The 25,875-nt window shown below is 40.3% G+C and overlaps 2 protein-coding genes across 9 annotated transcripts; one reads left to right on the forward strand and one right to left on the reverse strand.

The window, feature by feature from the left end:
* Positions 1–1,348: 1,348 nt before the first annotated feature.
* On the reverse strand, positions 1,349–14,686 carry LOC132071973 (tRNA selenocysteine 1-associated protein 1-like). Of its 5 annotated transcripts, XM_059469845.1 has the most exons (11): positions 14,471–14,683; positions 12,879–13,045; positions 11,420–11,499; positions 10,326–10,402; positions 10,096–10,229; positions 9,372–9,503; positions 8,354–8,473; positions 6,094–6,289; positions 5,508–5,553; positions 4,767–4,935; positions 1,349–1,666 (listed from the first exon to the last, which is right to left on the reverse strand). In XM_059469845.1, exons 4-10 carry the CDS (start codon positions 10,353–10,355, stop codon positions 4,799–4,801), a joined length of 795 nt encoding a protein of 264 aa, XP_059325828.1. In that variant the 5' UTR covers positions 10,356–10,402; positions 11,420–11,499; positions 12,879–13,045; positions 14,471–14,683; the 3' UTR covers positions 1,349–1,666; positions 4,767–4,798. The 5 variants fall into 5 exon arrangements, with proteins under 5 accessions (XP_059325828.1, XP_059325813.1, XP_059325821.1 ...); XM_059469830.1 differs by lacking the exons at positions 1,349–1,666; positions 14,471–14,683 and adding an exon at positions 13,897–14,111 and having other exon boundaries at positions 4,534–4,935; XM_059469838.1 differs by lacking the exons at positions 1,349–1,666; positions 14,471–14,683 and adding an exon at positions 13,208–13,467 and having other exon boundaries at positions 4,534–4,935.
* PAK1IP1 (PAK1 interacting protein 1) lies at positions 13,590–25,850 on the forward strand. Of its 4 annotated transcripts, XR_009418272.1 has the most exons (12): positions 13,596–14,227; positions 15,534–15,696; positions 17,550–17,670; positions 17,765–17,839; positions 18,447–18,499; positions 18,927–19,072; positions 19,163–19,260; positions 19,969–20,068; positions 21,202–21,328; positions 21,936–22,125; positions 24,101–24,278; positions 25,386–25,850. XR_009418272.1 is itself a non-coding variant. In XM_059469807.1 (10 exons), the coding sequence occupies exons 1-10, from the start codon at positions 14,165–14,167 to the stop codon at positions 22,094–22,096; spliced, it is 1,101 nt and encodes a 366-aa protein (XP_059325790.1). In that variant the 5' UTR covers positions 13,590–14,164; the 3' UTR covers positions 22,097–22,671. The 4 variants fall into 4 exon arrangements, 3 of the variants coding, with proteins under 3 accessions (XP_059325790.1, XP_059325777.1, XP_059325800.1); XM_059469807.1 differs by lacking the exons at positions 24,101–24,278; positions 25,386–25,850 and having other exon boundaries at positions 13,590–14,227; positions 21,942–22,671; XM_059469794.1 differs by lacking the exons at positions 24,101–24,278; positions 25,386–25,850 and having other exon boundaries at positions 13,600–14,227; positions 21,936–22,671.
* Positions 25,851–25,875: the final 25 nt, after the last annotated feature.

Consider the following 25,875-nt stretch of genomic DNA (forward strand, 5'->3'; position numbering starts at 1 on the left):
AGGAGAAACGGCACCGGGAGGTCTGTGGTGCTGTCACTAGTGAGTGGATTGGTGTAAGCAAGAGAAACAGCAGGTGCAGGTTTTTCACCGCTTAGTGGTGGCATGGGGAAAGGAGGTAGGAGGAGAAAGCTTCACCATGACTTTTACTTCCTCAAAACATGAGGAAGAGTGCATTCCTATTACCAAGTTAAAATACATTAAAATGTGGGGTTTTATCTTACTGAAAGTAAAGGTGAGAAGTTTCACATTTTATTTTTAGTATCAACTTGCCGTGAGATGGATGGAGGGAGCTGAGCAGTGCAGAAAATCACAAGCATCTTCCCTGTGTGCAAGTCAATAAAAATGTTACCCAGGACAGAGCCCTGATGCACCACACCCCCCTTCCACACACAGAAAAAAAAAAAAACCAAAACAGCATTTATCCCAGCACACACACGAAGAAACTAGGAGAGGTTTGTGTGGAACTAGGAGAGGTGTGGGGGGAATTATGGGGACCTCAAAGGTGATTCGGAAAGCATGCAGAAATGTAAAGAGGCAGCAGCTACAGAGGAACAGCTGTAACAAGAAATGGTGTTGGGGAATTTTGTGCTGCCTCTTTTCTGCTTCATACTGGGTTGTTTTAAACTTCATCAGGGTCCTCCCAGTTCTCTTACATGACTTAACTCCTCAATTCTTTGTCCCCTTTTCATTATCTACAGGAAATAACCATTACCCAGCAGAGTGGAATTACTTTCAAGATATTTCTCCTCATAAACTGCACTCTTACTCTTGTGCCCCACAATTGGGAATACAATTTCACATGCAGGGGATGACTTGCAGTGACAGACAATCCCTATCCTTGGAACATGCCTGTTTGAAGTCACCTGCAAGAACCACCTCGTTTTGTGTGAATGGCTGGTGTGCTACAGCTGCTGATTAATTTTAGGATGATGGTCTGCTTTGACAATGGACATGTCGAGATCTACATCAATATAACTATCAAAACAAAAAATAGTATTTTTGCCTGGATTTGCAACTCATTTTGTCCAGGAACCAATTACCATGCTAGCTTTCAGTTTGAGAAGAGGGGAAGGAAGACTAGCATAATGTGTTTCTGTGATGGGAAGAGCTAGATTTACAGAGGGGATGGAAACTGTGCCCATTGGTAACGTACATTCATTGGTGACAATGCTGGCTTCTAAAATGGTACCTGTGTGTGGAACTGACTAAAATAATTCCTGTGCTGGTCAGGTAGGAGCTGAACAAATTTAAAACAAGCTTCCTTCTTCATGCATGCTGAGAATATTAAGGTAAGCTGTAAACACAATTTTCTCTTCCATATACGTGTCAAATGCAGCTACACTAGACATTTGCTCTGTAAATTCAAGTGCTGCTTTATTTACTTATTTTACCTATTTAGAACAATTTCCATATGGTGACATACCTTTAAAGAAACTCATGACTCAGAAATACTTGTGGATGTAGTCAAACAACGTCTATTGACATAAGTCACTGAAGTTAAATAAATGTCATTAAAATGAGACAAAACAAAAGGCAAATATATATATATATATATCTCCAGCAGAATGATAGTGATCATCACCATTTGATCAATCTTCCCTGTGAGTTATATCTGCAAGTTACTTTGAGGTAGCACTAGAAAGAAGCTGTTGGTCCAAGAGCATCCCTGCAAAAAGAAACATTCATGGCTTAAGTACCATTTAACCTTTTTGAACACTTTTCAGTCTTCATTGGTTTTTAGCCTGTTTTTTTCTCCCTGTTCACTGCAGGATCATTAGCCCCTCAAACCATGGTACTAAAGCTTTTCTGTTCAGAGAAGTGGAAAACAAAAACATTACTCTTCTTTAAGAAATAAGTGGGTTTTAGGTAAAGGCACTATCTATCACAGCTAGGTACAATGAAGAGTTTATAAAACCAATACTAAGATTCTTCATTAGACTTAAAAAACCCCACAACATTTCATCTGGGTAATAAAAGACAGAACACAACCAAAGTGAAATAGCATGGTGTTGAAAACATTGCTCCCAATACTTTTTTTTATGTTTCTACTGCAAATCAGCTCTTTGTAGAACTGAGAGCAGGCATCTGTATGATGGACATGTTCAGGTCTTTGTGTAAGCTTGCTAATTCAGGCAGTAGTTGGACGCGCTGGAAGTTTCCTCAATTAAAAGTCTCAGCAATGAATGCCAGCAGATCTGATGCACTCATTTTTTTCCCAAATTTGTGCTTACACCAACACAGAAGCTTTTTCAGTGTGCATTTACAGTAAAGAATTGTGCTGCACACAGTATCTTGATCCCACATATGCACTCCTAACTGGTAAGCAGTATAGACTAGAAAGGCTCAGGAGACAGAAAACAAAGAGAGCTGTTTAAAACAGTATCACACAGGCTGCAACCAGCAGACTCCCCCTTCACCTCACTTTTCTTCTGTGCTGACTAAAGAAAATATATTCCCCAACATCTCTCAGATTTGCACAACTAATGGCCCAAACAACCTCTTTCACTACATTGCATCAACAGTATTTTCACTATATGGGTACTTTACAGCCCAGAACAGAAGGTGCATGTCCAAAAAGGTTCGCTAATGCAGTGTGAAGACCTTGCTGAGATGTAAAATCTGCATAAATATAGTGACTACAGACTCTGAGGTTTATGTGCTGTGCTGATACAGTGCTGATCAAAGTGAAATCACACAACTACATAGGCTCCTTATTACATAATTCACACATGGATCAACCTCCCAAAAGCTAAAAAACAGTGGATATTCTATAATATTTCTACCAAGCCAACACGCACCCTTAGGATCTGATAACAATGAAAGGTTCCCACAAATTACTTGCTGCAAGTGAAGTATGGTGTTAGGTAATGCTATGCAAAGCAGGATATGCACTTCAAAGCAGGAAGCTTCCAGGTCTCTGCCTGGGTTATAATCGTCCAGCTTGTGATGACGGAGCTTGCTAGATACAAAATCCTTTGCCTAGCAACTGGCTTGTACTACCAGGCTCAGGCACCATAACTGTGCACTACAAATGAAGTGACATCAAATCCAGCACGGTTTTTAAAGTTTAACACCCCCACATCCAAATTCAAGAGGCCTGCATCTACTATGTTGAGTTCCCTCCTTCTGCAGTCCTGTGAAACACTTCTATACAGACACACAATTCCCTTCCCCATCCAGATTCTCTTTGCTTCATTTATTCCACTTTCTGTCACATTCCCATTAATAATCTCCCTACTGTGACTCTCCAAAGACCGACCAGCTCACACCAGAGAAACATTCATGTACAAAATCCCAGTTTTCAGCCACTTTGCAACTAGCTCTCTCCAAAGCAGGAAAACAGTCTAAGACTCTGATAGTAATGTCCCTAAATTAATGGCTTTTGTTTGCTCTCTTTCTACATAGGCAGTGCACAAAATTCAGGAAGAATGAAGTTCCTATATCACACCAGAAGACCTTTCTAGTTTAGTGCATCTGTATTTCATGGGTGGAACTTAAAAAAAATCCCAGCTGAAATTAAACTGTGAGAAGAGGGAGATTCTGGTGAGCAGGTAGAAGGGACCTGCTGTGCCAAGTCATCACTCTGCAATGCAGTACTAGTTTCACATTTAATAACAGCATATAGGTTATAACCACCACTTCAATGTAATTAAGTCATCAAAGAAAAAAAAACCTGCCATCCTAGCAGTTATGGTTTAGACTGCCCCCAAAACACACATCAGTACCAAAATGCCTTCAGTAGCTTTAGTAGCTTTCACATGTATTAGCTATATGATAATTTATACTTTTTCTCTTCAAAAAGTATTCTTTTGTTTCCAGCCTGAATTTATTTCACTGTGTACATTAAGTAGTAACAGGAGCTTAAGACCCTATGACCGAAAAGTACTTTATACCCTTTCAGATAATAATAGTTTAGAGGAAGCCACTCAGAAGTTGCTGTTTGAAAGCAGAACTTTCTTCATTGCCATCTCCCCTAACCTCTTTTGACTTCAATACTGAGAACTGTCATCCTAAAATGTTATAGACCTCATGACTATGAAACATCTGAGCACAAAGACTGAACAAATAACAGATGTTTAGGATAGGGTGCAATTTAGTTGAAGAGGATACTGGGATACTCTAATTCCTGATGGGTTTTTCTTCCCTTTAAACCACAGGGTTTTCTCCAAGGATTTTTACGTGTAAGAACAGGTATTATATTACACCAGTTTCTTTGCTGTAAAAGGTCAGATGACAAGACTAACAAGAAGGGCAGACATAAAACTATCAGTAGGTATCATCCTTAGTCTTTGGAATGTTTGCAGCTACAGCAGCTCTGAGTTTACCCTTCTGTATGTTAAAACTGGACAGCACATTAAGATTAAGAGCTTGTAAGATTGCCTAGGCATCTTGGGAGTATGTGAGAGCTAGCTCTTGCTAATGCTGATGCCCATACCAAAGACAAGTGAAATATCCCTACTGCCTCCAGCTAAGCTCCACAAGCCAGAAGGAGAAAGTGTTTCGCATATATAAGTAAAATCCCTTGCTGGCCAGTTTGCAGAAACAAAATTTTATTTACACAGGCAAGTCTATCTTTAGACCCCATTGAACTCTTTACATTTCTAGAATATTTACATGATTTCAAGATGCTCCAAATGATGAACAAAACAAAACAAAGAAAAAGATTACAGAAACTGCCAAAAGCATAGCAAAAGAAACCCCAACCTATCATTGTGCTTTAAAAACTTATGATCTAGAGTAATGTAGAAGAAATGTAATTTTAGCACCTTGGTCATAACGGTCATGCTATATAAGACACTTAAATAGCAGAGGGGATGTCAGAAGTGACCGTATCCAGAGGTTGCCAGTGACAATTCATGAGGGCATCATAGAGTTCTTCACTTGTCTCCATAAATTGTCTGTTCATTTCATCAACATCCAAGTACAGCTGTGGATCTAAAAATACAAGTCTGGTAAGTACAAGTGTCAGAACTTGGGAGGTTTGCACACGAAAACCTGAAGTAAATGCTTAATAAAGTGTACTTTAGGTAAATTTAATGATTTAACAAACTTAATAGTACACCTAGTGAGATGTTTTTTTCACCTAGAACTTCAACAAAGCTAACAAATCCAGCTTCTTTTGGAATTAGTGTAGTCAAATGCTAGGACTGTACTGGTATTTTCACATCAAGCAGAGACTTTGGCATAATTAAAAATTTTGGACACCATTACAAGATATGTCTACTAACGAGCTTAACATACAACAATCTTAACAGAACCAGTACAAAGATCTAGTACCTTCTCCAACAGACCACTCTGGACAGAAAATGAAGGCAAGTTACAAGAAGCCTACTGCAAAGCACTGTTGACAATATCCCATTCTACTTCACATAGTGTACACTATTAGCTTTACAATCCTACCTCATCTTAGCTATAACCCATTCTTTACCCCAAGAGTCACTGGCTTGTACTGTTAAAGGGCAGAAGTATGGCTAAATTCAAGCTTACAGTGACAGAATTATCATTACCTTCAGTTATTAGGTCATCATTGATTTCAGTCATAGCTGAAGCTTCCTAAAAAAAAGAGAAAGTACTCAGTCAGTTTCAGAAAGCATCACAAATCCAAAATAATTTTATGCTCCTAAACATTCCCTTCCTCCCACAGCTATAAAATAAGCAGGAGCAGGTGCTGTTTGTTGGGAAAGGGTTTCTTGTGAGGTGTTTGTTGCTTTTTAATGTTGGGTTTTTTGAGAAAACCATAGTAGAGTTCCACTGGAAATGCACTTTTGGAAGTCTTAAGATGATCATATCTAGATCAGCCAGTTGATCAATTACAACTATTCTTTACTTTGCTTTAAGCAAAGTACATCAGAAACACTGCAAAAACTTGCAGTTAGAACTGTTATTTGACATACAAGAACAAATATTACTGCATAAACATCTAATTCTACAAATGCGCTCAAGCACTTAAATCCAAAAGGTCATGTTGAACACAACCTTCACACTTATCTGACATCATGATTTCAGTTTTAGGACTTTTTTGCTCTGATTTACACAACCCATATGACTTGTTAATTGTGGGGGGTTTTTTAATTAACTATGTAGTATCTTTACCTCAAAAACAGCTGGAGCCATAACAGCATCTCCTAAAGAGCAGTCTCCAACAGCTTGCATGCTATCATAGGGAGTATAGGAGCTGTAGTTGTAGTCAGCATAAGGATCATAATTCCATTGTGAATAGTAGTTCTGATAATCTTGATAATAATCATTGTAGTTGTATGACTGGTACCGCTGGAATTCTGCTTTCAGTCTGAAACATGAGAAGGTATATACAGTTAAGAGTTGGAGAACAACTGTAAACCCAATGCTGAAGTTAACAATTTCACACACAAATTTATGAGGAAACTTTCCTGAAAGTTTCAGGAAGTCTTATGTCACAGCACAATAGACCTCATGTTTGTGAGGAGAGCAAATGTTCACCTTCAGCAATGCCAAAAATAATTATTTCTCTGGATTAACTTGAATTACATTTATCTATATTCAGTTTGGATACTTTTGGTATTGTTTAAGCAACTTACTGATAGAAAAAAGATTCATTAAGATCAGAGACCTTCACCAAGCACTGCTTTTTTAAAGACACTTGAAATGTTTAATTAGTCCTTCCATCTTTTGTTTTGTTAACATGAAATCTTGTTATTTCCAGAAACAAGGGGTAAAGTCAGATTATCAATTTCAGAGAAACATCTGACACTGCCTGTCAATTTACCATGTCTACCTTCACCTTCTCAAGTTTTGGTCCATGAACAGTTGCCAAAGCTTAGCTGTCAGGTGAAGTCAGCACTGCCATTATCCAGAGTGAAGCCAAAGCAGCAGGAAAATTACAAAACTTATTAGTTATGAAGACCAAAGGGCCAGGTGATTAGTTTTCACTGCTTTCCCTCTCCTGAGCAGATTTTTCCCAGGGGCAACTTCAAATTGACTAATGACAAGTATCAACGAACAAGAATAGTCTGTTCTAAACCAGAGATACACCACATGAAAAGCATCCAAGAAATCCCCTATGCTTAGACATTTCCTCGCTGATTACATACAAGCAGACCTCCTGTGCTCGCAGTGTCCAATGTCTGTTTATCTCCACTTTGCTACAGAAAATTCAGATTGGGGCTTTTTGCCAAGACCACAAACTGAAGGAGCTCAGAAATAATTTCCAATGTAAGTAACTTAATGACAACTACTCTGATGGCTGGACTTTTGGATGCTGTGAGAGCATAGTACTCAGCCATTCAGAAACAGGTGAAGATTAGAGGTGTGTATGTCAATACTCACACTGCATTTCTGCTTCCTTACTGTGAAGCTACACATCCATTCTAATAAATAGGTATTTTATTGTCTTACTACTGTAGCAAATAAATGATGTTTCATAATGCCTCCGTCTTCTGCTTCCAACTTCTCTCCTACACCAATCTCTATAGGAAACAAACATCTAAAAATACTGCTGACATTATTCTGGATAGCAGAAGTGAAGAAAACTTTTTTGGGACTTTGTTTTCAGAGCAAGTTAGTGAAAGCAAATATGGACAGTGCTCTCTTAGGTAAGGGCATTTCTGTTCCAAAGCAATGAGGCAACATTGGCAAAACTATCCAGGGAAGAGAAGCACAAGCTGTTATTTTTAGCCTTCTAACAGAACACACAAGCTAACCTCATGAATATATACTGAAATTGTTTCACAGACAGTTCTATTTTTGTCTGTATTCTGGATCATAGTCTATCAAATTTGGTATCAAGTCTCTAACTGGATTGCCTTAAATAACTGACTGAGAGAACTGAGCTGGCAGAAAAAAAAACCTCTCAAACCAAATCAACTTTCAATTTCCTGCTGCCCTAATCACTTGAGGAGCAAAGAGCAGTATTCTAAACAAACTGTTCAAGCAACATCTCCTTTGGCTTCTTCCCCTCTTCCCCTATTTTGTGTTTTCCCACTACTTTAAAACTAACAATGTGCTAATTTGTCTAATCCAAGGGGAAAGACCCAGAAGAGCCTCCTAGCATAAAAATAAACACTTGTTGTCCCTTCTACCTTCTTCAGGCCCAAACACGAAACACTTACAAATACATTCAGCTTCACTACCATAAGCATTAAGGCCGGTCACAAGAGCAGCTAAGCCCAAGTTATACAATCTGGCTAGACTTAAGAGTTGGATTTCCCCAGCAATCCTCCAAGAGGTTTGATGGATCCAGGCAGTCAAAACATAATGCTTCTTGATTTTGCATCCTGTACAGCCATTATAGCAAGGGCCACAGTCTTTACAAAGGCAGAGCTAAAAGAATCCAATTATTCAGAATTACTTTATCAATGCACAACTCATTTGTTACCTTTTAGAAATTCCTATGCTCAGCCGGATTCGTTTTCCCCCCAGACCTGGTGCATTCTGGCAGTCTTGCAGTGCCCTCATCTGATCACCTTGCTCACCAAATCTGACAAAGGCATACCCTCTACAATTTTCAAAAGGGAGAAAACAAATTCTAGTATTCATAACAGTTACAAAGCCAATTAATTCATTTTCTGTCTTCATGAAAATAGTAGCTGCTATAGCTTCTATTACCTAAGCAACCTCTCTGGCATGTGCACATGCACAGAAGATGCTTTCACAAAATTAAAAACTTGGGCCAGAAGCAAAAAGCTTTGTTGATAGCATTAAGATGCAACTTGCTGAAAGCCAGCAAAACAATGTATGTTAACTGCTATCTGTGTAAGTAACCAGATTATATATTTCTGCACTTACAGCAGTTCAGTATATTCAATATACCAGTATTAACCTGTTCCTATGCTCTACAGCTCTAACCTTCTTTCTGAATTTGCTCTCTCTGATTTCTTTTTAAGTTTCTTGAATTAGTCCATTACAGCTAGTGTTTTCTGAACAGCAAATTCACTTATCCCTTCTTCACTCTCTGCCTTGCCAGTCTAACTTCTCCTAAGGTTTATTTACTAATACTAGTATTTCCATCTCCCAATCCCCTAGGATTTGCTAGGCCTTACACTTTTCTTCCACATGTAAAAAGGGAATTATTTTGTCCTGAGTACTGCACTGACTAGGTGGACACACTGCTGTAAGTAAGCACAGATGTCCATGCAGAGCTCTCCTTTCTCCCACCATCTAACTGCTTTCATGCAGATATGCATTTGGCTAAAATGAATCTTAACCCATTAGTTAGCTAAAACTAACCATAAAGTTTCAGAACCCCAGGGATCTAGGTTGTTAAAAAAATGCCAGAGAATAATCTCTCTTCCTGCCTCTGAAGAAAATACAAAACCAGTTCAAATGTAAGTTCTTATAGATTACTTATAGCAACAAACATACTGACAGCATTAACACATTTTCACAGGCATTACCTGGAATATCCCAGCAGGTCTGTTGCTATTTTGCAGTCAATACATGAAGGGTACCTCTTTAGGAAATAGTCATAGAGCTGAAAATCATCTACTTCTGGAGTCAGTTCCCCAACAAATATTGAATAGTCCGGTCTTTAAAAAGATAAGAGAACCACCATTAAGTTTGAAAATAACAGAGTTCATGTCAGTATAAAGTCCCTAACATACAAGCAAGTAGTTATTACTGGACAAATAAGGAGACAAAATATGAAGAGAGTATTAACTGCAAAACTCTGCTAAGCACTGCACAGAACTGCAATGCCATCACTCCAGCAAATTTTTAATTTCTCTGAGTCCATTCTACTGCTTTTTCAAGAATTTCAATGAAGACTCAAATTTATCAAATAATCTTTTTAGAAGTTGGTTTTAGAAACTATTATTTGTTATCTAAAGGGCAGGACACCCAAAACACCAAGAAAAAAATATTAAGTTAGAGCCAGAATTCAAAAAGAGCTAAGACTATTTTGACACCACATCTCAAGCAATTATGAGAGAGATACATCAGGAAAAAAAAATCTTCATTGTTCAAATGGCAATACAATACTAAGTATTCCATGAGCAATACTTAGTGTATAGGCACCAGGTGTGCCATTTCAGGATTTTGAAAATAACTGATGACGTTCACTAGTCATTAGCAATTAAAACAGATAAAGGGTCAGAGCTGCTCCTTTCTAAAGGCCTTTACCTGGTTGTGTTAGTACTACTAGGGACAAACTCTATTCTTCCTGGTTTTATTTTGTTCTTTTTCTTCCGTTTCTTCTGGGGTGTTCTCCACCAGCTGTAGGCCTGGAGACATTCTCTTTTTTTTGCCATCAAGTCCTGTAGGGAGAAAAAAAATGACCTTTATAGTATTTAGCCTCATTTACATTCCTCCCTCCCACTCCCCATCACCACAGGTGATTTCCCCATATTCACCTTGCCCTTGAAAGAAGCCTGGGGTCCCATTTCTCCCTCCGCCTCCCATGAGGGAAAGCAGCCTCTGGGGAAAACGCCTGGCAAAAATAACAGAGCCAAAGGATTGTATGAACAGCCATATTCCCCTGACTTGTCAAGCTGGCTAAAGGATTGACAGCTTCCTCTGGGAATTAGGGACAAACCAGATAGCCTTTTGATGCTGGCCAATCCTAAATGTTAATTAGCTTCAGGACTGGACTGTGTTCCACTTGAGCTCCAGGATGCAAAAAACCCTGCCGCAGCACAATCTGCACGATGAAGAGGCAGGGAAATTGTCACTCTTGCCTAGAAGGAATCTCCACTGTCCCTATCTCCCCTCACCTAGGTACTCTTCTGAGAGATGCCTCTCCTCACTACCCAGCAGTGAGTCACTCTCCCAGGCCAGGAACAACAACAAGAGGCCGATTAATGGAATTTAAGGCGAAAGCAGACCAGGAACAGGTACTAGATCGGCTGAGGGAAAACTCAAACCCAGATGCAAGGCCAGGAGGAAAGAGGCATAAAAAGTACCTCTCAGGGAATTTAAAAAAAAAAAAAAAAAAAGGAAAAATTAAGAAAAAAGAAAAAAAAACACTAAAAACACTAAAACCCCAAAAACCACAGCTCAAAAAGGAAGTGAATGGGGCAACTACACAAAAGAGGAGGGGAAACAGCCTTGTTAACACCGGTTGCCTCCCTCAATGAAGACTCTGAAGAACAAGGACTTCCAAAAATAAGGATGATGTTCCATAGCATTTACTTACGCAGGCTTTAACGTTCTTCCTCTATAACATCTCCACATGTATCTCATACAGAGTGTTACGCGCAAGCTCCTTCAGAAGAACTCGCGCTCAAATAATGCAAACTGCAAAGCTTAACACAATGCCCCCCAACCTGCTTGAGTCGACACAATGAAGTGTCCTGAGGACAGTTGCCAGAAGAAATCTTAGGGCTAAAAGAACATCCAACTCAGAGCAAGCTAGCTATGTCAGCTTTACATTTATTAGGAATTCTGAGTATGGTTCTGGAATCCATTTAGGCACAGCATGCCTGTATTTCTGACTAAATGATCTTACCTGGCTTGCCATGGTTCAAACTGCCTTCTGTCTTTCTCGAACAGTAAAACTGCGCAGGTTCAATTATTACACTCCTTCAGCTGAAAAAAATGTAGGGGAGAAAAAAGATGAAGGATTTTACCCTCAATATTAATTACTTTCAAATATGTTCACCCCACCATATGCTTTAAAGTTATTAATTCAGAACTTAATTTTCTAAGTTCCAACTTGTCACTGCTTATACATTGGAGATAGAAAAAAATATATGGCTAACAGGATTAGGATTAGATGTAATCTTCACTGTCCTAAACTATAACAGACCAAAAAGTTTTCCCATTGTCCAAAGCACTAGAAAATTCTAGATATTGTTTAAGTCTCCTATACCTTACCCTTAATTCTGAAATACCTACATATAATAACCCAATAATCCAGAAGATTCTAAAATAGTTAAAAGCAAGGCAAAAGATAGAGGTTTCAGTATGTTTTATACAACCTCGTCAGTTTCTTCCCCTTTTAGCCAGATTTAAATTTACTTGTACCACAAACTATGCAGCTGAAAACAAGCAGTGGTACACTTCCCATGTGCTAAAGGATATGAGAAATAAAAACAGGATGAGGGCATAGCACAAGCAAACATCTTTCTCTGCACCTTTTCTCCTCCCTCTCGCCTTCTCCACATACATATTTCACTCATTACCATCAAAACCAAAACCAGCAAATAACATCTTACTGCCATCACTAAAACAGTGGACACACTTTCCACAAGAGCTATGCATCTCTGTTGATCCCAATATCCTTTCTTTATGCTTTTTCCCCTAATCATCCAACAAATATAAATCAGTGCAAAAACTAATTTCATTTGCAAAATACTCTGCATTTAATTTCACACGCAGGTGTTCTTCACCCCTACTGATTTCTTACATCTGGTGTATCCTGTGCAGATATTTGATGGTCAAAGTTCTAGTTCCCATTTCCATGCAGGAATTTATGTAATGTTTTAGATCTTGGCTGATTAAGTCCACAGCCACATAATGCAATAAACACAGAGCATCTACAATGCCTTCAAGGATTGCCTGCAGAGTTCAGAGCACTACTTGGATTAGACTAACTTGACACAGGACAGCCATAAATCATAATTAGAGCTTCTATGCATGGTGCTATTCAGAATAACTATGGACTTCATCCCCACAGCCGTTGTGAAGCCAAGAAGAGTCAAGCACAAACAGGCCTAAAATACTAGTAACGTTAGTGTATGCTACACTGAGCACATGCTAACTGAAAGTAATTGTGATCATTAAAAAGAATTATCAGCAGCAAATTCTGCCTCTTAAGGCTTGTCATTACTAACGCAAATATCCACGTAACAATGTTCCTGTAACGCTGGCTTTCAATAAAAAGAAGCACGAACTCCTTCATGCTCTCAACACTGAAATACTGATTTTTGAATTCACAACTGCCCAGAAACTTTTTTTAAACTTACCACTTTTCACTCCTGCAGACCTGATGGAAGATGGCACGCACGACAGAGTGCTCTTGTTGCAAGAGGCTATCGGGAGGCAAGTGATACAAGGGCTTCTCGGTAGGTTATCACCAACTTTTATGCAAAAACGGTTTTGTACGCCTCCCTGTCCAACGTTCACCTTTTCACTAGAAAACAAGATCATTTTAAAAGCAGTTAAAACAGCATGTACTGATATAATACGTTTTTTTACATTTGCTTTAACTGTATCTACAGTCACAGGTAGCTTTCATTTAAGCAGCTTCAACCTCCAGAATTCAAACACATCTTTAATTGGATTACACACACACCATAGCAGCTTTTTATTTTATTCCACTTTCTTTCATTACTGTGTTCATACGGCAAAAAGGTGGGCGAAGCTGTTCACGGCCCTAATCGCCCGCGCAAACACCGCTCATGCAGGCAGCGGGCAATTCCCCCCCCTTCCTTTGGCACTAATTCCGCTCAAACGAGGCGCTGAGGCAGGGCACGGGGATGAGGGAGCCTCCCAGAGCTCTCGGGGCCGGCGCGGTGACCCCGGCCGAGCCCAGGCCCGAGCCGTGACGCATTTCTCTAAGCGAGCCACTCGGCACGACGGGAAGAGCCCGACAGCAAGTGCGCCCCGCCCAGCCGCGGCCCTCCGTAAGCGGCCACACTGGCGCCGGGGCCGCGCTTCCTGCTTACCGTGCTACGCGATAAGAAATTAAGTAATGAAAAAATATAAAACGACCCGGCGAAATAACGAAAGCCGGCGGGGCCCGGGGCTGGGGAGGGGCTGGTTCTCTGGTGCCTCGGCCCAAGCGCGGCCGGGGCCTCCTCGCCCCGCGCGCCCTGAGGCAGGCGAGGGCCCCGCGGCCCCCGGGAAGGAAAAGGGCCGAACATCCCAGCCCAACCCACCCCGCCTCGTTCCCGATAGATCGGTCCGCGCCCCTTTTCCCCGCTAGCAGCCCCCGATCCCGAGCACCGCTCCCCCTCCCCCCCTCGCCATCCCGACACTAACGCCTCTCGTCCTCCCCGCCGCCATCACCGCCAGCGCCGCTTCCGCCCCGCGAGGCCCCCCCTGCGCGGGCTGCCCCACGCGCAGCCTGACCCCTCGCCGCTTCCTCCGGCGCTTCCCGCTCCGCGGCAGCTCCCACGGGATTCTCCTCACCCGCACGGAGCGAGCGCTGCCGGACGCCAGCGCGGGGCCAGCGCGGAGCGGCGCAGGCAGCGCGGCGGACGGGCGGAAGAGCCAGCGGGAGCCCCGGGGCGGCGCCGTGCGGTGGCGGATGGAGCTGGTGGCGGGGTGCTACGAGCAGGTGCTGCTGGGGTTCGCCACGCGGCCCGGCCAGGTAACGGGAGCCGGGGGAACGGGGGGGGGGGGGGGGGGGGGGGGGGGGGGAAGAAGCACAGAACGGTCTGGGTGGGAAGGGACCTTGGAGGCCCTCTCGTTCCAACCCCCTGCCGCGGGCAGGGACATCTTCCCCAAGACCAGCGTGTTCGGAGCCCCATCCAGCCCAGTCTGGAACGTCTCCGGGGAATTGTGTGGGGGAAATGCCCCGGCCGCCCCTCTGGAAGCGCGCCCCGGCACTCACCGTCTCGCCCGTCCGCAGCCGCCGTTCCGGGCGCCGCCGGGGCTCTTAAAGCGCCTTGCGGGGGCGGGGCGGCCTCTCCGCGGCCTCTGCCGCCAGACTCGGCCCCCTCGCTGGCCCGAAGCGCTCCCGGCAGCTGCGGCGGAGCCACGTGCGTGCGGGGTCCGCGGTGCGGGGCCGCTCCTCCCGGCGCCGTGCGGAGGATGGATGGGACGTGGGCTGGGGGCGCGTGGAAGGCGTGTCTCCAGCCTGCCGTGATGGAAAACGAGAGTCCGCCTTTCCTGCTCTTGGGATTTATCTCTGTGCAGAGACAGCTTCGTCTAAGCACAGCACTGATTACAAGGGGCGGTTTGCAGGCTTAAATGCTTTGGACTAATCTCCTAACAGCACATTAACTCAGGAAGATCCCATTACGCTTACAGCTAAGTATAATTCCTCCGCCTGTACTCGTGAGGCCACACCTTACGATTCTGGACCCCTCAAATCAGAAAAGACATTGAGATGCTGGAGCAACTCCAGAGAACGGCAGTGGAGATGCTGAAGGGTCAAGAGCTTAAGTCCAGTGAGGAGTGTCTGAGGGAGCTGGGTTGTTTAGTCTGGAGAAAAGGAGGCTCAAGGGGACCTTATTCTCTACAACTGTACAAAAGGAGGCTGTAGCCAGGTGAGGGTTGGCCTCTCCTCTGAGGCAGCCAGTGACAGGGCAAGAGGACGTGGCCTCACACTGCGCCAGCTGACATTCAGGTTGGGCATTCAGCCTTCATCAAGCAAGAATTTCTTCATAGCAAGGGTGATTAGACATTGGAATGCACTGCCCAGGGAGGTGGTGGAGTCACCATCCATGGAGGTTAAGGAACTCAGTGCCATGGTTGACAAGGTGATGTTCAGTCATGGGTTGGACATTGTGATCCTAGAGGTCTTTTCCAACCTATTTGATTCTATGATTCTGATTTTCGCACGTATACTTTTTCAGCTTTTGCTTTTAAAAAATAAAATTATGGGACAATGAAGTGGAAGCTTTCTGTGGTAAGCTTGAGAAAGACCTGTTTGTTTTGCATTTCATTTACAGTCTTGGACAGTCGTCCCTGATTTTACACATCATGCCCACACTGCCTCATTGTCAGCAGTAGCAGTGAATAACAGATATGTGGTCACTGGGAGCAGAGATGAGACAATCCAAATCTATGACATGAAAAAGAAGATTGAACATGGGGCGCTGCTACAGCACAATGGTAAGGGATCATTTCTTTGTAAAAAACCGTAATGATAAAAAATTGTAGCTGAAAAACTGGCCCTTGCTAGAAAAATACTGGGGTTTCTTTTTTTCTAATAAGACTCTAGTAATGGTGGTGTTGCAGCCATGATGGTGTGATCATACAAACAAGGTAAGCTTTTGAGCATAGAAGGTAAAAACAATTATTCTGGTATTAGCTCACAAATGCTGCTGCTGCTTTAAATTATTTGTAGTTTTATGAAGTGGTTTAGAAGTTATAAGCCACAAATGGCTTATGTGCCATTTTTCTTCTATCAAGATGGTTTATCTAGATCATGCCTAATCCCAGCTACTGTCTTTCCCAGTGTTCTTGCCCCCGTTACAAGTGTACATGAACCACACAAAAGAGAGTTTGTGTTTGAAAGCAGGCTGCTGCTGTCAGAGGAGTTAACCTGGTACATTTCCCACTGTGTGTGCTGCCTGAATTACAGCTTCAAAGTACATGATAGAATCACAGAACAGTTTGGATTGGAGAGGATCTTTTAAAAGTCATCTAGTCCAACCCCACTGCCTTGAGCAGGGGCATCTTCAACCAGATCAGGTTACGAAGAGCGCCATCCAATTTGGCCTTGAGCATTTCCAAGGACAGGGTATCAACCACATGTCTGGGCAGCTGTTCCAGTGTATCACTGCTGTCCTTGTAAAAACACTTCTTCCTTACATCTAATCTAAATCGACCCTCTTTAGTCTAAAACCTTAACCTATCACAACAGGTCCTGCTAAAAGGTTTGTCCCTATCTTTCTTCTAAGCCTCCTTCAAGTACTGGAAGGCCACAGTAGGGTCTCCCTGCAGCCTCTTCCCATCTGAACAATTCCAGTTCTTTCAGCTTTTCCTCACAGGAGAGGTGTTCCATCTCTCTGGTCATCTTCATGCCCTTCTCTGGACTTGCTTCAACAGGTCCACATCATTCTTGTTGGAGCTGGATGCAGTGTTCCAGGTGGGGTCTCTGAAGAGCAGAGCAGAGGGGCAGAATCCCCTTCCTCAATCTGCTGCCCACGCTGCCTTAGATGTAGCCCAGGACACATTTGGCTTTCTGGGCTGATAGCACACATTTCTAGGTCATGTCCAGCCTCTCATCTCTCAGCAAGCCTAAGTCCTTTCCAGCAGAGCTGCCCTCAATCTGTCCATCCCCCAGCCTGTGCTGATGCCAGCTTGCACTGTGCTTTGTGGAACTTGGAGGTTCAAGCCCACTGCTTGAACTTGTCCGTGTCCCTCTTGATGGCATCCCATCCCTCACCACTTACAGAATTTGGTGTCATCTGTAAACTAGCTGAGGGTGCACCCTCTGTCTATATCATTGGTACAGTCATCTGTTAATGGCTGTCCAAATAAATCTGTTTGGGTCATTTGTAGCTCAGTATTAATTAATCAAAAATATCCAGGAGCTAGACTGAGCATGGTAACTGCATTTAAGTCATGTATGATACATCTGGTGATTATGGGGAAGCAGCAAGGGCAGTAAGTCCAGCTGTGTGTCAGGAGCAGGGCTTTGACAGGGAGCATTCCTATCACTGATAGAAGCTCTCTGCCCTGGTGTTTGAGTACTGCTGTGACAGAGAACAGACCAGGTGGACTGCAGACATGTGTGGGTAAAGGGTGCCTGATAGAGCACATTAGACTATTGAATATAGCAAGAAAGTTTGAGGGTTTTTTGAATAAATACTTAGGGAATCATTTAGATTTTCCCAAGGTTAGGGTAGTAGTTGGCATGCCTTGATGGAAGAAGTTTTTCTGTTAAGTTCTACATTCTCTGTTAATTTGTTGTACACACCAATAACTGGTGTGTACAACATTGTTAATTGTATTTCTAGGCACGATAACTTCTTTGGAGTTCTATGGGACTTCACATCTGCTGAGTGGGGCTGAAGATGGGCTCATTTGTATCTGGAACACAAAGAGATGGGAATGTCTGAAATCCATTAAGGCACATAAGTAAGTTTCTTAAATCATCATGTTCACATACATTTTCATGTCTGTTTTCCTTGTAAATAATACATGTGACTGACTAATGTTTTGTTTTCATCAGGGGACATGTGACATCTCTTTCCATTCATCCTTCTGGGAAATTAGCTTTGTCAGTTGGAACAGATAAAACATTAAGGTGAGTCAAAACTGATGAAGAAATGCTGAGAATCACAATTCAATAACTCTTAAAAAGGTGCTATAAGCAACAATTCCATGTTGGGACTAGGCAACACTGATAAAACATATTTGTTATCAAATGGTTCAAAGATCCATCTGTTTGTCTTTTGAAGTTCTAAGTGCCAGCTGTTCATTCCTCCTCCTTGTGAGCTCTGACTCTTCACAAGTCACTTGTATAAATATGTTTGCATTTTGGAGCACTGTTTGCTTAAACTTTTGAAAAGTGACAGATTTTGTTTAGTGTGATTTTTCACTTGGAGTGTTTCCATGTTGCTTTAGATACCTGTTTTAGAGATATAAAATGCTATTTTCATAGCACAAATTTCTATTGGCCTCCTTTTGGTCTCAGTATTGCAAATGGTGGTTTAGAAAATAAATAACACAAGTTCAACATTATAGCATGCAAGCAGTATATGAACTCATCATTTTCTTTTGCATTAAGAAGGCAGAAAAATGCTTAGAGAGGCTTAAAAGCTTCCTTTGGGTGCCTCATGACAGCAGATTGGATTTCAGTTTTGCTGTGCTGTTTTTAACCAGAATGCACATTGCCTGTTATTATGTTTCAGAACTTGGAATCTTGTTGAAGGACGATCGGCCTTCATCAAAAACCTGAAGCAAAGTGAGTTTATCAGTCTAAATCCACTAATTAAGTGCAGTTTGATAGCTTTATTTTTCGTGTAAAGAAAAGTTGACTGAATTAATCAAGTCAGTTAACTGCAAACTTTCACAATGTCTTTTACACGTGCAGGCAAGCATGTGTAAGCTCATGTCCTTAATAATAATCATTTAGCAAAAGGAAAACATAGTACCACTGAAGTAAATCCTTTTTTTCCTTGAAATTTGAGGTCAGAGCATTTAAATAAATGTGTTTCAGTTTGTTTTTCTTTACATGATTCTGATAATTGGAAATAAACATTAGAGTGTATAGCTGTTTGTTCTAGTTTATTTGATTTTTCATTGAATATTTTCTTAGGTCTAGGTAGAAAACAGTGTCTAGCAGCTTCTAAAGATTCTTACTTTTAGATTCTCTGTATCAATGTGTACAGATGCACACATAATTAAATGGTCCCCTGATGGAGAGAAGTATGTGACCGTGATAGCAAACAAAGTGGATATCTACAGACTTGACACAGCTTCAATCACTGGCACCATTACAACAGAGAAGAGGATTTCTTCACTTAGATTTATTACAGTAAGTACAAAAACGAGAGGTGTTGGGAAATTAATTGGTTTGAAACACATGAAATTAATCACACTTGCATTTCTCTTTCCCCATTCCAAGGATTCTGTCCTTGCCATAGCTGGAGATGATGAAATGATTAGGTTCTACAGCTGTGACTCTCAAAAATGCTTGTGTGAATTTAAAGCTCATGAAAACAGGTATTCTATATTTGCTTTATATATTTACTATTTAAATATTTATGGCAATGCTAAGTCCTCTCTAAAGTTCTACGGTTTGTAATGTTCAGCATAATTTGCTTTTGTTTTAGTATAGAAAGTGAAATTATTTATGTGCTACATTCCAAACAGACTTGTTTGCTTTTTGTATGAGCACAAGTACTGTGTCCATGCACATTACAAAAACAATAGGGTACAGAATTAAGAATATTGCTATTCTAAATTTGTGAGTGTGTGTGTGTTTGTGTTTAACCAGTCTTTACTGAATCAGACTCTTTAGAATGCTTCAACAAAACAAACCAGTTGTATTCAGTTCAAACAATAGGAGTGTAATTATGTATTCTCTGTTTTTGAATACCAAATATTTGTCCAAATGTTGCTTTGAATTCATCAAAATACAAAAGCATTAGCAGTAATGTCACTGATGTGTCTAATAGCGTATGCTTTACAGTACTAAAGAGTTCTGAATTGAATCCTAATAAGCCTAGCAAAGGCAAGTGTTCCTAATATGACAGCACTCAAAGCAGATCCAATTTCCTGCCTGTCACTTGGGGGTTTTTTGTTCAAACTGATTTTTTAGACTGTTGCCTATTCATCTTTAAATTGTCTCAGCTTACTGGTCTGAAGTGAACTGCGATGCTATAAGATAATAATGTATTCTTTTTCACATATTCTGTGTCTTTTTCACAGAATAAAAGATATTTACAGTTTTGAAAGAGAAGGACAGCATGTCATTGTTACTGCATCCAGTGATGGTTACATCAAAATGTGGAATCTGGATCTTGATAAGGTTGGTATATTACACTGCTGGTTACATTTAAGAAAATCAACAGAGAACCAGAATTGCAGACAGTTCTGTTGTAAGAGTTCATTTTAAATCACTGAGGAAATTTTAGGTGAAATGTGCCTGTCTTGATCTTCTTCCATGTTATGCCCAGTAGAGATGTATGTCCATGCACATATATTTATGCACTCCTATTTTTTTTCATCTTTGTACTTTTTTTTAAACAAACTATAAAATCTGATGAAATTATGATATTTCATCTCCACTTTTTGTAAAGTCATGCTTTCCATCAGACCTAGCCAGGCTTATGACTATCTAATCAGTTATGTATGTTATGACTTAGTTAAGGACTGCTGTGAATTTCTGTAATGTTGATGACTGTTGCTACTCTTCTGAAAACACAAAGTCTGTGGTTTGGGCAGGGGAAGGTGGTTGTTCATGTCGGGGGAGGAACTTGTCCTTTGGAAAAATTCAAATACATAAATGTTCTGAGTACTTGTATTTCCTGTATTTTCAAACAGTTCTGAGTAACATAGTTCAAGTAACAAGGAATCATGTCTTATCTTTAAAGTTTATTGTGTTTATTGTTTGCTCTTAAAATCAGAAATAGATTTTTACCATTTATTGCCTAGTTACAAAGGATCATACTATATGATAAGTATCTTGGATAGTTCAAATAATTATTTCTCAACATATATACATTTCAAATCTGAATTTGCCTGTTTTTAATTTCACCCACTCTGATTATTTTTATACTTGTAAGTGCAGGAGTGATCTCCCTTTTTCCTCTTTACCTTACATTTCTGTTCCCCTTGTACAGAATTGACAGAGTGATCTTTGCCTTTCTGTGTAACATTGTATTTATTTTGACCTAATTCCTTTCCCTGCAGGCAAAGTTTTGCATAACTGTGTGGGCTGCTCTGTCCAGCTCTAGGGGTAGAATATTCTAATACAGTAGTTTCCAGTGGGTTGATGCTGTTAACACTGCCCATCTGTAATAGACTATTTGTATTCCAAAAGCTGAATGATATAATTGCCTAACAGTGAAAGTGTAAGGTGCTTTCTGACTTCAAATACTTCATTAAATTTAACCAGAAATAAAATAAGGTTGAAATAAACTTCTTTTATGTTTTCTTCAGATTAGAGATGGGCCATCTTTACTGTGTGAAGTCAATACCAAAGCTAGGCTGACGTGTCTTGCAGTGTGGCTTGACCAAGCTTCAGAAATAAAAGAAAACTCTGATAAAACTGCAACATCATCTCAAGGTAACAGAACTTTGTATTTTGAATTGTTAATGTGACTGTGAAATGGAATACACCAAGTGGGAGGCTTCTCCTATATCCACTGGAAAATGTTCTGGTATTTTGAAGAAGTGGGGATATGATGCTGGCAAGTGATACAATACACTTACCAATCTGATAGTGTCTCAAGCCCATATGTTTGTTGGAGAACATAAGCCTCTTTTCACTTTTATTTAAATTCTCTTTGTGTTTACTGGAATAACATACCGAGGAAGCCACTGCAAAGCTTTTGAGACAGATAAGAAAACAAGCAGTTGATAGAACTGCATGTCCTGTTTTGTTATAAGCAAAATTAGGTGTGAGGCCACTGTAGCAGGGCAAACTTAAGAATTCTAGCTCAGATTTGTTTGGGTTTTCTGCTGTTGTTTTTCTGCATTGTAATCTGTTTGCATACTTGATCTTTATGAATTTTAATTTCACATGCAAAACTAGCATAAATGGCACTTTCTACTGTAAAATAAAAAGATATTTATAGCCTTTTTTTAAAAAATGAGATACAAATAAGTCTGCCATTTAGACTACAAAGACTTGATGTAAAGGTCAGTGTGAATAATTCTTTGCTTTTTTTCAGAAACAGAAGATGAAAAATCATCAATAGCCAGGACAAACAAAGATTTTTGGACTACTAAAAGGGTTAAAATATTAAAAAGAAAGAGAAAAATTATTCCAGAGAAACAAAAGCTGGCAGCTCCAGTGCAAAAGAAGAAGAAGAAACAGAATAGCTTGGCATGAAGGCAGCTACTTTGTCTCCTGTACAAAAAGTAAATGCTGGTGTTGCCCTATTTTTTATCAGAATCTAAACCCTAACAGGACATATACCTCTTATCCAATGTATTGTTTAAAAGTAATTATTGTTCTTACTCTAATAAACTGACTGATCATTCTGGGAACTTTCCCTAAGTGAAGAAAGCCAAAATAAATTCATAATATGTAATGTTTATATTTTTCTAATAGTAATACCATACACTTTTTAACTGGCTCTGAAAAAGCCAGCTAAAATAATAAAAATAGCTGCATCTTTCTCAGTTACATTTTTGTTTCACTTAAATGCATATTAAAAACATATACACTTTTTAGTATTGAAAATGTTACTGTTCATTTGACTCAAGGTATGGTCTGACTTTGTCCTACATTTCTTTTCCTACTGTAAGAAAGAACATGTTAAAATTACTTAAAATACGATGATCACATCCCATTCTTACACTCATGGAAAACTGTAATTTCTAATTTTTGACATGGACTTTATAAGCACAATGTTTGGCTTTTTTACTGTGTTCATGCTTAAATATATTTAATTTTTTTAAAAATCTTTGCACCCATGGTTCACATCACTGAAACATTTTGTTTAGAATATGATGCATAATTTTAGGCAGAAGAGTTTATATCAATAAGGTTTTACCTTTTCTTCCCCTTTCCCAATGTATTTTTTCAAGTCCTTGATCTGAGCCATGTTTTTTTATAAAAAAAGAATTATATAATACCTGAAATTTTTGCCATGCTGCTAAAATGTCACCTTTTATGTTTGCACTTAAACAAAAAGTAAATTCCTGACCTTCTCAGTCAATGGGAACAGAAGTTCATCCTAAGCCTTTTTACAAATATACAGTGGGAAAAACAAAGTTGAACAAGGTCAAAGAGGTAAACTAAATGTTTATTTTAAGGTGTAAGGCATGTTAATGTTGCTTTCTGCACTACTGGAGTAGTCATTACTATTTCTGTTTTCAAAGAGTAATTGGAATTATCCTTTGTTCTGATTCACTTCATCCATTCCTCCTTATTTGTGTAGCAAGAGAAAAAGTAGAAAAAAATCAGAAAAAAGATTGAGCCAAATCTAGAGAGAGGAATGCAGGCTGGTTTAGAGATATAAAACAGGATGTAACTCCAGCTCTGTGCTCTGACACTGAAACAAAATGAGCATCATCAGTGCTGTTACAGACTTGTTCATGTGGCAGTAGCAGTATTCTCTTGGAAGTGGGTGTCCATATTTACCTTCTGTAACTGGTTTCCTTACTTAGATAAATTAACAAAGCCTCTTATTTGGATATTCAATATAGTTGATTTATGCAAGTTCAGTTTATTTCAACATTAAAGATATTAAGTTTGAGCTTACACAGCTTTTCATTTTATTGATACCCTAAATGTTTGTGTTCACAAACACATGCAAATACTATAGGACTTCAAATGGTTTGTTGACTTGACAGAAAGGTGCCAGATTTTTAATTCCTAAGGCTTCTACAGTAAATATAAGAATTAAAAAGCTTAAGATTAACTAAGAGAATTGTGTACAGCAATTTCACTTGTAAAGTCTTATGTCTATTTGATAGTGCTTATCTTATGTCCTTGACAAAATGCTAAACTGTTTTTATTGTTTGAATTTTTAAATACATGAGCTCATGGACACAGTGATCACAGTTGCAGAAGCACTAGGAAAAAAATCCGGTCTGCATGTAATTTTAAGATTAAAAAGCAAAAATTCCACAGAATTTGGATTCTAAAGTTTGAACTTAGAAGTAATTACACATTTGTAAAAATCTAAATCCCCTGTGTAGTAACAAAGAATTATGCATCTCATGAGACTCAGAACAATTTGTGAACTGGAGACAAAGAGCGGTCCTTAGGGCAAAACCCATATTTTTTATACTTTGAGTGAATACTCTGCTACTAATGAGTACTTCGGAATTTGTTGTTGTCATATCTTTGTGTACATCTTCCTTTTCAGCACATTTTCCATTCTAGTTTTCAGGGAACTGCTTAGAATGGTAGAGGGGAGGCAGCAGTGCAGAGAGAGGAGATGTCAGCAGTGACAAAGCTGTCCCTGTCAGAAGGGGTGGGTGTGCATGACGCTGGGAGAGGACATGGAGCCGTAGCTGCAAGGAGCAACAGCTCAGAGAGCAGCATCTCACCTGAGCCCCAGGTGAGTTCAACAGCTCCAGCAGCTGTGGATTTCTACCTCTTGGGGAATCCCTGTGCTGGATCACAAAGCAGAGCTCAGTGAAACTTGGACATCACAACTATTACATAGCTTGAATTAAAAAGGAAATACCATCTGTATGGTATTTCCATAATGCCATTATAGCTTAGGTTTGTGTTGGTTGTGGCACTTTGCACAGAGGGAGGAGATTCCTACTTAAACCACTGAGGCCAACAAAGGAATTAAAGTCTCCCCACTTTCTGACCATTATGCTAATTCATAACGATGGCAAAATCTGAAATGCAGCAACAGAAAAGCTGCATTTTGCAGAAAGTACAGGCGTCTCGTGTTTTATGCCTTCTGTTATGAAGAGGAACCAAGCCCCTTCAGTTTAGGGATCTGGCTACAGGAGTACTTTTTCTTTCTATATGGTGAAACATCCATGGGACAATTGAAGTAATATCATCAATTTATATGAAGAAAATCCATTTCAGCACTCAGAAAAGAGAAAGTTTAGCTTTGTAGCCATTAGTCATCTCTACATTTTCCAGGCCAAAAAAAATGCCAAGCATTCTCTTTACAAGATGTTTTCCATCTCCTAGTGTTGAATAACTTCTACAGCAGACTGCTTTTTCTGTCTGTACTAGCTTGTAATTTGGAGGTCCTAGAAATCCCCTACGTGTTCCGTACAAGAGCTATATTGAAATTACTGCTCAAAGCTGGAAGCAGCCTGTAGGCTGCCCAGAATTGTAGCTCATGCTATGCCAAAACCCAACCCCAAATTCTCAGCTGTACCGTGTAACCCCACTTCTGGGGGGCTTAGGTGCACACGACTGCAGTTCCGCAGGAGCTTTGCCCCTCACTGAACAGGAGCACAAAACCTGCTCTGTACTGAGTCAGTTGTAGGCACCAGGGCTTGCTCAGGCATCCCCGATGTGAAAAATGCGTATCATATGATTGGCTTTTCGCAGATATTAAAAGGAATAGTATATGTGTTGTGTTAGAAAGTAATGCTGTATTAATTCTCTTAAGTAGTGTGTTAAATATAGTTTTAGGTTATAAAAAATGTTAAAATAGAAACTATGCTATGTAGGATACTTTTTTTTACAGAAAGGACTTGAAGCAAAATAGCAGCCACAGGATACCTAAATCCTTCAGAGAAAAAGAATTTATTGCCCTCTTAACAGAAGAAACGAACTTCTTCCCGCCTCGAAGGCGCTGTTAGGATTCAGAGGAAGAAGTTGACGATGACCAGACAGAATCCTGTATTTGAATGGAATTTAGGCATCATGTATGAAGTGTATGAATATGCAACAGGCTATTGTTTTTAAGGGTTAACGGGGGTCCTTTTTCGGGCTCGTGCTGCCCAGAAAAACGTACCCAGACGTCCGTAACTCTTTGGTTCTATTGCCTCATATTGTCCTAATCCAAATTGTCCAAATTATTATTACTCTAATTATATTACTATTTTTATAACCATTTTATTACTATTAAACTTTTAAAATTTTAAAAACAAGTGATTGGCGTTTTTCACACCCGACACTCGCCTTCTCCGCAAGCCCTGGCTGCGGGCCTCACCCTGCCCTGCCTCTGCGGTGAG

The sequence above is a fragment of the Ammospiza nelsoni genome, chromosome 1 (assembly GCF_027579445.1).
Source record: "Ammospiza nelsoni isolate bAmmNel1 chromosome 1, bAmmNel1.pri, whole genome shotgun sequence".
NCBI lineage: Eukaryota > Metazoa > Chordata > Aves > Passeriformes > Passerellidae > Ammospiza > Ammospiza nelsoni.

What these genes read in the sequence shown, in the direction of transcription:
- LOC132071973 (XM_059469845.1), bottom strand. Translation starts at nt 10,355, where the DNA reads ATGGGACCCCAGGCTTCTTTCAAGGGCAAG. An exon ending in AGGCTTCTTTCAAGGGCAAG is followed by an intron (nt 10,230 to 10,325) that starts GTGAATATGGGG and finishes TTCTCCCTACAG; the next exon opens with GACTTGATGGCAAAAAAAAG. An exon ending in GACCTGCTGGGATATTCCAG is followed by an intron (nt 8,474 to 9,371) that starts GTAATGCCTGTG and finishes TGAAAATTGTAG; the next exon opens with AGGGTATGCCTTTGTCAGAT.
- PAK1IP1 (XM_059469794.1), top strand. Translation starts at nt 14,165, where the DNA reads ATGGAGCTGGTGGCGGGGTGCTACGAGCAGGTGCTGCTGGGGTTCGCC. An exon ending in TCGCCACGCGGCCCGGCCAG is followed by an intron (nt 14,228 to 15,533) that starts GTAACGGGAGCC and finishes TTTCATTTACAG; the next exon opens with TCTTGGACAGTCGTCCCTGA. An exon ending in AACTGCAACATCATCTCAAG is followed by an intron (nt 21,329 to 21,935) that starts GTAACAGAACTT and finishes GCTTTTTTTCAG; the next exon opens with AAACAGAAGATGAAAAATCA.